We start from the raw sequence: 12,601 nt of genomic DNA on the forward strand, positions 1-12,601 counted from the left end.
CCACCTCTATTTTATAGGACACTGAACTTACAGCAAAAACATAATCAGTGATTCCTTTATTAGGCAGCCTTATTATTGTTCCAACTTTCTTAGCTTTAAAAGTGGTTCTGTTAATATGGTTTCACTGTAGTGAGCCCTTGTCAATACTATTTTAATGCATAAATGATATTTAACATACCGATTACAATATAAGGCTACTTGCAATTGGTATTAGAAATTACACTGTAAAAATACCATACAAACAGCAGTGATTACAAGGCTACACATTAACACTTATAACTCATGATCTACTATTGGTCCCAACTTTAAACTCACAGTGGTGAATGATGGGTATTAGAGCAACATGTAAACCAAAAATAAATTTAATTAAAGATTATATATTTTTGAAAATGAAGATCAAAGGAAAAAGCTACATTTTTGTAGTTTGACCTTTTCCTTTGAGCAATTATAAAATATTATATATCACCTGAAAGAGAATTTAATAAAGATTTCACAAATCTAAACTAGAAATTTCTACATCAATCACACGCAAAGTTATGGTCATTTTATTGAAGATGTGTAAGCAAAATAAAATTTTCAGCAGAAACTTTGAGTGGTCATAACTTAAAGGGAGACCAATGAAATGAGCTAAATTTTGGTGTGAGAAAGTTTCTTGATAGGGTCCATGTTTGTGCCAAATTTCATGAAAATCGAAAGGGGTCCGGATTTTTTTTTGTTGATTTGGTATGGAATGACCCGTACGTGGATAGATTAACTATTTAACCTCAAACCTTTTGTGGCTTGAAACAAATCAAGCTAAAGGCCATAAAGATATAGCACAAAAACTAACAGTGACTTGAATTCTCCACAAGTGCATGTAGCTGAGCTCTCTGAGGTGACTTGTTTGTGGCTGAATTCTTCTCAAGATGATTTGTGCAGTTAAAGCTCAACTCTCTACAAGATGACTTGTGTGTAGCTAAATTCTCTACAGGGAGGCATTATACAGATATACAGTACAGTAGTATTGTTTTTTAGGGATCATGAAGGTTTGGGCTTTCTGGCAAAAAATATCATCCTAAAACCAGCTTCACAATACCTTCATGTCACTTTGGCAGTATTGGTTAGGTATAACCAAGCCCAAGAGTGTCTTCAGTAAGGCCTGAAACACTTCGAAAAAGTTTCTACAAAATTTAAAATAAAAATATTTAGTGGAATGTTTGACTAATGGACTAACCAACTGACCGACCAACCAACCGACTGACCGACTGACTAATGCCTTCAGACAGGTGTGACTTGATAATAGCTAAGGATATGGGCTTGAGTTTTCACTGTTTGGCATTGCTTCAACCCAACTGGTGCCTTTTGGCATACCACAGTATGTACATACAATGCATACTTCATGGAGTTACCTGTGTCCTCTTTTGTGTCCTAGTTATCTTTGCTGACAGCACAAGCCATCGATTTGTGGTGCGTATTTCAGTAATTGATACTTGTGGTGTGTGTTCAGATGCAAAACAATAAACCTGGCCATATTCTTTCTGGTCTAATACAGTATGCATGGGTTCACCATTCATAATAATGTTACAAAAAGTAAACAAACAAATAAAGGAATTTAAGAATTTTAAGCTTTACCAGTCATCATAGAAAAAAGGTAGTGAAACAAAGGAATGTGCAGGATAATTTGGTGGTGTATAGGTTTTATTGATTTGAGCTTTGTTTCAGTACATAATGAAATGATTGAAACATATGTAAAATTTTTAAGTAGCATGTGAATTTTAGTTTATTTCGATAGCAAATAGAATTTTGCAAAAACGTCAGTTTTCATTCAGTGGGTCACATAACTGGTGTAGATGACCTGAGAGTAAGAGTATCTTTGTTTCGTGTTCGTACAGTTTATGGTATGTGAATTATGGGAGCTTACTTACGATGTGTTAGAAAAAGTTTACAGTTGTCTTTTAGTTGTTAAAATGGTCTTCTTCTTTGTCCACACGGAGACGTACAGAGAAAGCATAATACCTTGATTGATGTACCAGTTCATGGTGAACAGACTTAGCCAAACCCCATCTTCATAGCTATGAGTTATGATCAATTAAGTAGGCACCTGTAATTTATTTGCTGTATTGTTGCTGTACAAATCGAGTTTATTCTTGTTCCAACTGTGTATCACTATAACTCCAAGAGCCTATTCATCACAAAAGGCTAAAACTTTGGCTCTCCACTCCTTTGTTACTATAGATAACAGAGAAACAATGAAATGGAATTCGAGGAATGTGCAAAAATGGCTGCTTTTTGCTCAGTGGGTCACATATGCTAGTGGACATTCATCCACTAGTGTATCTTCAGGTGTAGGCGACCTCCCTTGTTCTAGTTTTTCTATGATCCCTAATTGAACTTAAAATTCATTATACTTGTACAGACAATTCTCGGTAATATCAGATCTAAACCAAAACAGCTAAGTTGTAAAAAAAGAGTGCGGCCCCCAAAAAGGCCAGGATGAAAAAAGATGTGAAATCCAAGGTGGCGGCCAAGAAGTGGCTGTGATGGTAGGTTAATGGCAAAAATTTTAATTACGACAATTCAGGTGAATTTTTGTTGCCTCCACTAGGATTCGGCACCAAATTCACCTGAATTGTCGTAATTAAAAATTTTGCCATTAACCTACCATCACAACCATTTCTTGGCCACCACCTTGGATTTCACATCTTTTTCATCCTAGCCTTTTTGGGGACCTCACTCTTTTTTTACAGCTTGGCTGTTTTGGTTTAGATATCACTTCTTTTTGTATTGCAAGCCTCAAAGCTGGCCATTAACTGGCTTTGGTGCTTGCTTCTAACTTTTTTTTTCTTTTCTGCAAGAATTGTGGAACAAAGGAAGAAATGCTTTGTACAGCTTTTTGTCTGATTAAAAATATTTGTATATTTAGCAATGAAAGATAATCATACTGTTGGTAATAAGGTGACTTCTTATACATAACTGAACTGTAGCTGAAACTCCCATTGTTTGTAGCTGAACTCTTTTCAGAGTGACTTGTTTCTAGCTGAACTCTTTACATGGTGATTTGTTTCCAACACATATTTCTACAGGGTACACATATTTCTACAGGGTGATTTGTTTGTAGCTGATCAGTAACTTGTATCTAGCTGATATCTCTACAGGGTGACTTGTTTGTAGCTGAACTCTCTACATGATGGTTTCTTTGTAGCTGAACTCTCTTCAAGGTAACTTCTTCTAGCTGATCTCTCTACAGGGTGACTTGTTTGTAGCTGAACTTTCTACTTGATGGTTTCTTTGTAGCTGAACTCTCTACAAGGTAACTTCTTCTAGCTGATCTTTCTACAGGGTGACTTATAGCTGAACTCTCTACATGGTGGTTTCTTTGTAGCTGAACTCTCTACAAGGTGACTTCTTATAGCTAAACTATCTACACAGTGACTTTTTCGTAGCTGAACTCTCTACAAGATGATTTGATCTCTCTATAGGGTAACTTGTTTGTAGCTGAATTCTCTACAGGATGATTTCTTTGTAGCTGATTTCTCTACAGGGTGACTTGTTTATAGCTGAACTCTCTACAAGGTGATTTGTTTGCAGCTGAACTCTCTACAAGGTGACTTCTTCTAGCTAATCTCTCTACAGGGCAATTTGTTTGTAGCTTAATTCTCTACAGGGTGATTTGTTTGCAGCTGAACTCTCTACATGATGGTTTCTTTGTAGCCGAACTCTATGCAGGGTGATGCGGTTGTAGCTGAACTCTCTACAGGGTGATTTGTTTGCAGCTGAACTCTCTACATGGTGGTTTCTTTGTAGCTGAACTCTCTGCAAGGTGATTTCTTCTAGCTTATCTCTCTACGATGTAGCTTCTTGTAGCTGATCTCTCTACTGGGTGACTTGTGTATAGTTGTACACTCTACAGGGTGATTTGTTTGTAGCTGAATACTCTACAGGGTGATTTTTTGTAGCCAAACTCTCTCTGCAGGGTGATTTGTTTGTAGCTGAACTCTCTACAGGATGGATTCTTTGTAGCTGATGTCTCTATAGGTGACTTGTTTCTAGCTGATCTCTCTACAGGATGGTTTCTTTGTAGTTGAACTCTCTACAGCTTAATGTTTTTCTAGCTGAACTCTCTCTAGGGTGATCACTTCACAGCTGAACCCTCTACAAGGTGACTTCTTCTATCTGATCTCACTACAGTGTGATTTGTTTGTAGCTGAGCTCTCTACAGAGTAACATGTTAGTAAAGCTGAAGTCTTTACATGGTGGATTTTGGTTGTTAAACTCTCTGCATGAAGACTTGTTTGTAGCGGGACTTCTACAGAGTGAATTGTTTGTTGCTGAACTCTCTACAGGGTGCATGACTTGTTTATAGCTGAACTCTCTTCAGTGTGACTTGTAATGTTCTGAATCACTACAGCAACATATTTGTAGCTGAACTCTCTATAGGGTGACTTGCTTCTTGCTGAACTGTCTATAAGATTAACTGTTTGCAGCTGAACTCCCTACAGAATAACTTGTAATGTAATAGAATTCTATAATGGAGTAAATAAATTACCAGAATGTTCTAAAAGACGCTGCAGAGTTGCCCGCCAGCTAGGGGAGTCTACATTCCTAATTTGAAGGAAATCACTCAATCTATTTCCGAGATACGAGAGGCCAAAGTTTCATTTTTTTTCTTCGTTTTTTTTCTTCGTCGTCTTTTCGTACACTTGCAAAAATTGCTATAAAACGCAAACGCGTACTCCGATCGCCTTGAAATTTGGCACGCAGAAGGGGAGTCCAAAGGCAAATCCTAGCATCAAATTTGGTGCAAATCCGATGAATGATTCAGGAGTTATGATTGATTATTTGCGTAAAACAAGATCGATTTGTTGTCACGCCTACAGGGTAAACCGCTTCATGGAATGAGTTGAAAATTGCTATGTAGATGGAGTAACCATCATAGGAGTGTCTTTTGGTGGTTTGAAAGGAATCGAGATAAAGACCACGGAGATATGACACAAAACCCAACCTGTGTCACAATTACGTGATCGATTTTTATGAATAAAAAAGTATTAGTTTTCACGCCTACTAGGCAAACCGCTTAGAGCAATGAGCTGAAAATCGGTGTATAGCTGGAATAATTTTCATTGAAAGTCCTTGCAGTAGTATAGAAGAATTGGATCACAAACCACTGAGTTATGATTCGAAAGCCAACTCCGTGTAGCAAATGCGAGATCGAGATACTCTAATAGAACAGTCACCCTAATAGAGCATTCAGCTAATTTATTTACTCCATTATAGAATTCTATTACATTACAGGTTATTCTGTAGGGAGTTCAGCTGCAAACAGTTAATCTTATAGACAGTTCAGCAAGAAGCAAGTCACCCTATAGAGAGTTCAGCTACAAATATATCGCTGTAGTGATTCAGAACATTACAAGTCACACTGATGAGAGTTCAGCTATAAACAAGTCATGCACCCTGTAGAGAGTTCGGCTACACTCTCTAGAGAATTCAGCTACAAACAAGCCACTGTGGAGAGAGTTCAGCTACAAAGAAACTACCCTGTAAAGAGTTCATCTATACAAACAAGTTATCCTATAGAGATCACCTGCAAACAAGTAACCCTGAAGAGAGTTCAACTACAGACAAGTCACTTTATAGTTTATATACAGTGTTCAGCTACAAGTAAGTCACTCTGTAGAGAATTCAGCTACAAGTAAGTCACTCTGTAGAGAATTCAGCTACCACCAAGTCACTCTATAAAGAATTTTGCTACAAACAAGTCACTGTGTAGAGACTTCAGCAACCAAAATACTACTCTGTAAAGAGTTCAGCTATTCAAACAAGTTACTCTGTAGAGAGATCAGCTAGAAACAAGAGAGAGTTCAGCTAGAAGAAGTCACTCTGTAGAGAACTCAGCTGCAAAGAAACCCTGTAGAGAGATCAATTACGAACAAGTCACCCTGCAGAGCATTCAGCTATAAACAAATCACCCTGTAGAAAGTTCAGGTACAAACAAATCACCCTATATACAGTTCAGCTACAAAAAAAATCACTCTGTAGAGAGTTCAGCTACAAAGAAGATATGCTACAGTGAGATCAGTTTGAAACAAGAGATTTCAGCTACAAACAAATTAACCTGTAGAGAGTTCAACTATGAACAGATCATCCTGTAGATAGTTCAGCTAGATACAAGTCACCCTATAGAGAGATCAGCTAAAGGAAGTCACCTTGTAGAGAGATCAGCTAGAAAAAGTTGCCTTGTAGAAAGTTCAGTAACAAAGAAACCATCCTTTAGAGAGTTCAGCTACAAACAAATCACCGTGTAGAGAGTTCAGCTGCAAACAAATCACCCTGTAGAGAGTTCAGCTACAAACAAATCAACCTGTAGAGAGATCAGCTTGAGAAAGTCACCTTGTAGAGGGATCAGCTAGAAACAAGTCACCTTGTAGAGAGTTAAGGTACAAAGAAACCACCATGTAGACAGTTCAGCTGCAAACATATTGCCTGTAGAGAGTTCACACAGCTAGAAACAAATAACCTTGTAGAGAGATCAGCTAGAAGAGGTCACCTTGTAGAGAGTTCAGCTACAAAGAAACCATCATGTAGAGAGTTCAGCTGCAAACAAATCACCCTGTAGAGAGTTCAGCTACAAAAGGATCACCCTGTAGAGAGATCAGCTAGAAGAGGTCACCTTGTAGAGAGTTTAGCTACAAAGAAACCATCATGTAGAGAGTTCAGCTGCAAACAAATCACCCTGTAGAGAGTTCAGCTACAAAAGGATCACCCTGTAGAGAGATCAGCTAGAAGAGGTCACCTTGTAGAGAGCTCAGCTACAAAGAAACTATCATGCAGAGAGTTCAGCTGCAAACAAATCACCCTGTAGAGTATTCAGCTACAAAAAGATCACCCTGTAGAGAGATCAGCTAGAAGAGGTTACCTTGTAGAGAGTCCAGCTACAAAGAAACCATCATGTAGAGAGTTCAGCTGCAAACAAATCACCTTGTACAGAGTTCAGCTACAAAGAAACCATCATGTAGAGAGTTCAGCTACAAAGAAACCACCATGTACAGAGATTAGCTGCAAACAAATCACCTGTAGAGAGTTCAGCTAGAAACAAATCACCCTGTAGAGAGATCAGCTAGAAGAAGTCACCTTGTAGAGAGTTCAGCTACAAAGAAACCATCATGTAGAGAGTTCAGCTGCAAACAAATCACCCTGTAGAGAGTTCAGCTACAAAAAGATCACCCTGTAGAGAGTTCAGCTAGAAGAAGTCACCTTGTAGAGAGTTCAGCTACAAAGAAACCATCATGTAGACTCTGAGAGTTAAGTTGCAAACAAATCACTCTGTAGAGAGTTCAGCTAGAAGAAGTCACCTTGTAGAGAGTTCAGCTACAAAGAAACCATCGTGTAGAGAGTTCAGCTACAACGAAACCATCATGTAGAGAGTTTAGCTGCAAACAAATAATCTGTAGAGAGTTCAGCCAGAAACAAATCACCCTGTAGAGAGTTCAGCTACAAAGAAACCATCATGTAGAGAGTTCAGCTGCAAACAAATCACCCTGTAGAGAGTTCAGCTACAAAAAGATCACCCTGTAGAGAGTTCAGCTAGAAGAAGTCAACCTTGTAGAGAGTTCAGCTACAAAGAAACCATCATGTAGACTCTGAGAGTTACGTTGCAAACAAATCACTCTGTAGAGAGTTCAGCTAGAAGAAGTCACCTTGTAGAGAGTTCATCTACAAAGAAACCATCGTGTAGAGAGTTCAGCTACAACGAAACCACCATGTAGAGAGTTTAGCTGCAAACAAATAACCTGTAGAGAGTTCAGCCAGAAACAAATCACCCTGTAGAGAGATCAGCTAGAAGAGGTCACCTTGTAGAGAGTTCAGCTACAAAGAAACCGCCATGTAGAGAGTTCAGCCTCAAACAAATCACCGTGTAGAGAATTCAAGTACAAACAAATTGCCCTGCAGAGGGATCAGCTAGAAGAAGTTACCTTGTAGAGAGTTCAGCTACAAAGAAACTGCCATGTAGAGAGTTCAGCCTCAAACAAATCACCGTGTAGAGAATTCAACTACAAACAAATCGCCCTGTAGAAGGATCAGCTAGAAGAAGTTACCTTGTAGATAGTTCATCTATACAAACAAATCACCCTGTAGAGAGATCAGCTAGAAGAAGTTACCTTGTAGATAGTTCAGCTACAAACGCTATCGTGTAGCTCTTGTGAGCCACGCCCACTTATTGCATTACAAACATACGCTCAACCACGCCCATTTATTAGTAAGTGCAGTATGTAGCATGAAACTGAGGGTATCTATGGTGAGGGGTAGCTATTGTTAGTAGGTGATGATCTTTTTTTTTTTCTTTTTTTTTTGTTGGTCTTCAACCTACAGCTAGGCTGAAGTTGCAATTCTAAAAGTCTGGATCCTCCCCTGTTTACTCAACACGAATCTGCTATCCGGGTCAGACCCGGATTTGACCCGGATGTGACCCGGATTAATTAAAGCCGAGGCGTGCGATAAGAGCTATGTTTCGGCTAGTCTCGAGCGAGCGAGACTACGTTTTGAACGTTCGATTCGTGTTGAGTAAACAGGGGAGGATCCAGACTTTTAGAATTGCAACTTCAGCCTAGCTGTAGGTTGAAGACCAAAAAAAAAGGAAAAAAAAAAGATCATCCGGGTCAGCAGTAGTGACCCGGTTTCAACGCTGGTTCAGCTACAAGTAAATCACACTATAGAGAGTTCAGCTAAAACAAATTAATCTGCAGAGAGATCAGCTACAAACAAATCACCTTATAGCCAGTTCAGCTACAAATAAATTACCTTGTAGAGAGATCGGCTACAAACAAATCAACCTGCGGAGAGATCAGCTACACACAAATCAACTTGTAGCGAGATCAGCTACAAACAAATCACTCTGTAGAGAGATCAGCTAGAAACTAGACACAATGTAAGGAGTTCAGCTACAAGCAATCACCGTGTAGAGAGTTCAGCTACAAACAAATCAACCTGCAGAGCAATCAGCTAGAAACAAATCACCCTGAAGAGAGGTCAGCTAGAAAAAAATCACCCTGTAGAGAGATCAGCTAGAAACAAATCACTCTGAAGAGAGGTCAGCTACAAAAAATCACCTTGTAGAGAGATCAACTACAAACAAAACACTTTGCAGAGAGTTCAGCTACAAACAAATCAACCTTTAGAACGATCAGCAACAAGCAAATCAACTTGTAGAGAGATCAGCTACAAGCAAATCACCCTGTAGAGAGTTCAACTAAAACAAATCAACCTGCAGAGAGATCAGCTACAATCAAATCACCTTATAGATAGTTCAGCTACAAACAAATTACCCTGTAGAGAGATCGGTTACAAATAAATCAACCTGCAGAGAAATCAGCTACACACAAATCAACTTGTAGAGAGATCAGCTACAAACAAATCACCCTGTAGAGAGATCAGCTAGAAACTAGACACAATGTAAGGAGTTCAGCTACAAGTAAACCACCCTTTAGTGAGTTCAGCTACAAACAAATCAACCTGCAGTGAGATCACCTACAAAAAAACACCTTGTACAGAGTTCAGTTGTTTGTAGCTGAATTCTGTATAGGTGATTTGTTTGCAGCTGAACTCTTTACAAAATGGTTTCTTTGTAGCTGAACTCTCTACAAGATAACTTCTTCTAGCTGATCTTTCTACTGGGTAATTTGTTTGTAACTGAATTTTCTACAGGGTGATTTGTTTTCAGCTGAACTCTCTACATGTAGAGAGATCAGCTAGAAGAAGTTACGTTGTAGACAGTTCAGCTATAAACAATTCACCCTGTACAGAGATCAGTTAGAAGCAGTTTCCTTGCAGAGAGTTCAGCTACAAACAAATCACCCTGTAGAAAGATTAGCTAATTAATTTACCTTGTAGAGATTTCAGCTACAAAGAAACCACCATGTAGAGAGTTCAGCTGCAAACAAGTCACCCTGTAGAAAATTCAGCTACAAACAAATCAACCTGCAGTGAGATCACCTACAAAAAAACACCTTGTACAGAGTTTAGTTACAAACAAATTACCCTGTAGAAAGATCAGCTAGAAGAAGTTACCTTGTAGAGAGTTCAGCTACAAAGAAACCATTCTGTAAAGAGCTCAGCTGCAAACAAATCAGCCGTACAGAATTCAGCTACAAACAAATCACTCTGTAGAGAGATCAGCTAGAAGAAGTTACCTTGTGGATATTTCATCTAACCCTGTAGAGAGATCAGCTAGAAGAAGAGTTACCTTGTAGATAGTTCAGCTGCATACAATTCACCCTGTAGAGAGATCAGCTAGAAGAAGTCACCTTGTAGAGTGTTAAGTTACAAAGAAACCACCATGCAGAGAGTTCTGTAATAAATATATGTATTATATATATATATATATAACTCATACATTTACTGATAAATTCAGAAATATTTAAAGTATTAACATCTGCTTTATCTTTTCTTCTTCCTGTGATAAAGAAAAAACGATAGGTTAAAAAAGCCCCAAAGCTGGCCATAGGCCGGCTTTGGGGTATACAAATACAAAAAGAAGTGAAATCTAATCCAAAACAGCCAAGCTATAAAAAAAGTGTGCGGCCCTCAAAATGGCTATGGTGAAAAAAGATGTGAAATCCAAGGTGGCGGCCAAGAAATGGCTGTGATGGTAGGTTAATGGTAAAAATTTTAATAACGACAATTCAGGTGAATTTTGTGCCAGGACCAAGCGGCACCAAATTCACCTGAATTGTCGTTATTAAAATTTTTACAATTAACCTACCATCACAGCCATTTCTTGGCCGCCACCTTGGATTTCACATCTTTTTTCACCATAGCCATTTTGAGGGCCGCATCCTTTTTTTACAGCTTGGCTGTTTTGGATTAGATATAATATATGCTTGTGGTTTGTATGGCGCCATGCATTGTGCTATGTGGGTAAAGCTAAAGTCATGCACTAGTACACATTAAACCACTTATGGGTGTACAAAAGCGGTGTTCCAGAGAATTCCATAGCCACACTTGGGCTATTTCTCCATGTATGTGTCTTGGTTTGATTGTTAAGTCAGTGATGCATTATTCTAGTGCTATAGCTACTCATGCACGTATGGTTAAACTATTGTTCATGTATTTACAGTTGTATTGCTGTTTGTATGAGCCCTGTAATAACAACCAACTATATAGTTCACTATTATTCTCTGTAAAATTGGTATACTACTGTTGTTACTTATGTTTTCAGATAAATTGTCCATCAATGTTATGCAGAATAATGTGGTACTTAATGAAAGTGATGATGCTAAGCTCGTTATTACAGCAAGTGGTGTAAATAAGAAAAACTTTACGTATAGATGGAATAAGAAAGGTAGGAGAGCCAGCATTCCTAAGAAAGCTTCTGGTATTCATAGAAACATGCTAATGATTCCTGATCTTCGAGAATCTGATGAGGGGAACTATTTTTGTACTGTTACTAATGAGTGGGGGAGTAATGCCAGAAGTGATGACATTACTTTAAATGTTCAAGGTAAACAGAGTTTACATGTTTAGTACAATGTTTACTTATTACTAACATCAAAGCTAAAGAATTTTAGTACCTATGTACCTCTACTATTATGCTTACTGGGAAAATTAATTTAAATTATATTTAGGACACACAATAGTGTGTCATGCGGCCAAGTACAGCTAGTGTGGATGTGCGACAGACAAGTGTGTATTTTACAGGAACCAATGAAACAGTGTATTAACGTATTCATAGACTACAACAAGTTTGATACTGAAAATTGATTGGCTGAAAATGTGGTCTCTAAATCCCATAGTGCCACGCTCGTGTCCAACAGAGACCATGCTCTGAGGTGATACGAAACATAGCAATTACACGCCTGTAACATTGGCAACGCATGGACGTTTAAATGACCAGTAACAGCTGTACCAATTAGAGGGAGGTGTAATGGGCTTTTTTGTACTAACCAACAGTACTTTTCTTTATTACAAGCAGCTGCCAAGGCACTTGTAGTCAAATTAGTTGTACTTCGAAACATAGCACCCGCCTGGAATATTGGCAACGCATGGGCGTTTAAATGGGTAGCAGCAGCCTCGCTGAATTAGAGGGAGGTGTAGACAGCTTGTTTCTAGAAATTGACAATACATTTCTCATTTACAAGCAGCTGTTAACTCAAGGTACGATACTGAGTTGTAGTCTAAATAAGTTAGATGTCAAGAATCAATTGGTTCTATTGGATTTGGAAAACCCTCAGACCCTTAGTACCTTCAAGTTTTCTAAATCCTGTATATAGAACCCTGGTTCTTGACGTCTAACTATTATGTAACTCGCTGCAGAAACTCCCTCAGGGTAGGGCACCTCCTATTCCAGATTTGAGCTGAATCCGCGTTGCCATCACTGAGATATGTGCCTTTAAAGATTGTCTTATTTTCTTCGTATTTTTCTTCTTAATCTTCTTACGTATACTTTCTTTTCGTGTGCTTTAGAAAAATTGCAATAACTTGTGCATGCTTTAGTCGATTGACTTCAAATTTAGAGGGAAGTGAGAGCATATTGCAGCACATTCACAGCCCAATTTTCATAGAGATTGAACTAAGAACAACAGAATTATGCGTGATTTTGAAAATTGTAAACGTGATTTGTTGTCAT

General features: G+C 38.4%; 1 protein-coding gene across 1 annotated transcript in view; it reads left to right on the forward strand.

Moving 5' to 3' along the window:
- Positions 1–12,601, forward strand: part of LOC136267014 (receptor-type tyrosine-protein phosphatase S-like) — a 138,841-nt gene that overhangs the window by 98,526 nt on the left and 27,714 nt on the right. Inside the window, exon 11 of the mRNA XM_066062064.1 lies at positions 11,195–11,476. Coding sequence (XP_065918136.1) covers positions 11,195–11,476 — 282 coding nt within the window. The remainder of the gene's footprint in view (positions 1–11,194; positions 11,477–12,601) is intronic.

The sequence above is a fragment of the Dysidea avara genome, chromosome 9 (genome assembly GCF_963678975.1).
Source record: "Dysidea avara chromosome 9, odDysAvar1.4, whole genome shotgun sequence".
Lineage (NCBI taxonomy): Eukaryota > Metazoa > Porifera > Demospongiae > Dictyoceratida > Dysideidae > Dysidea > Dysidea avara.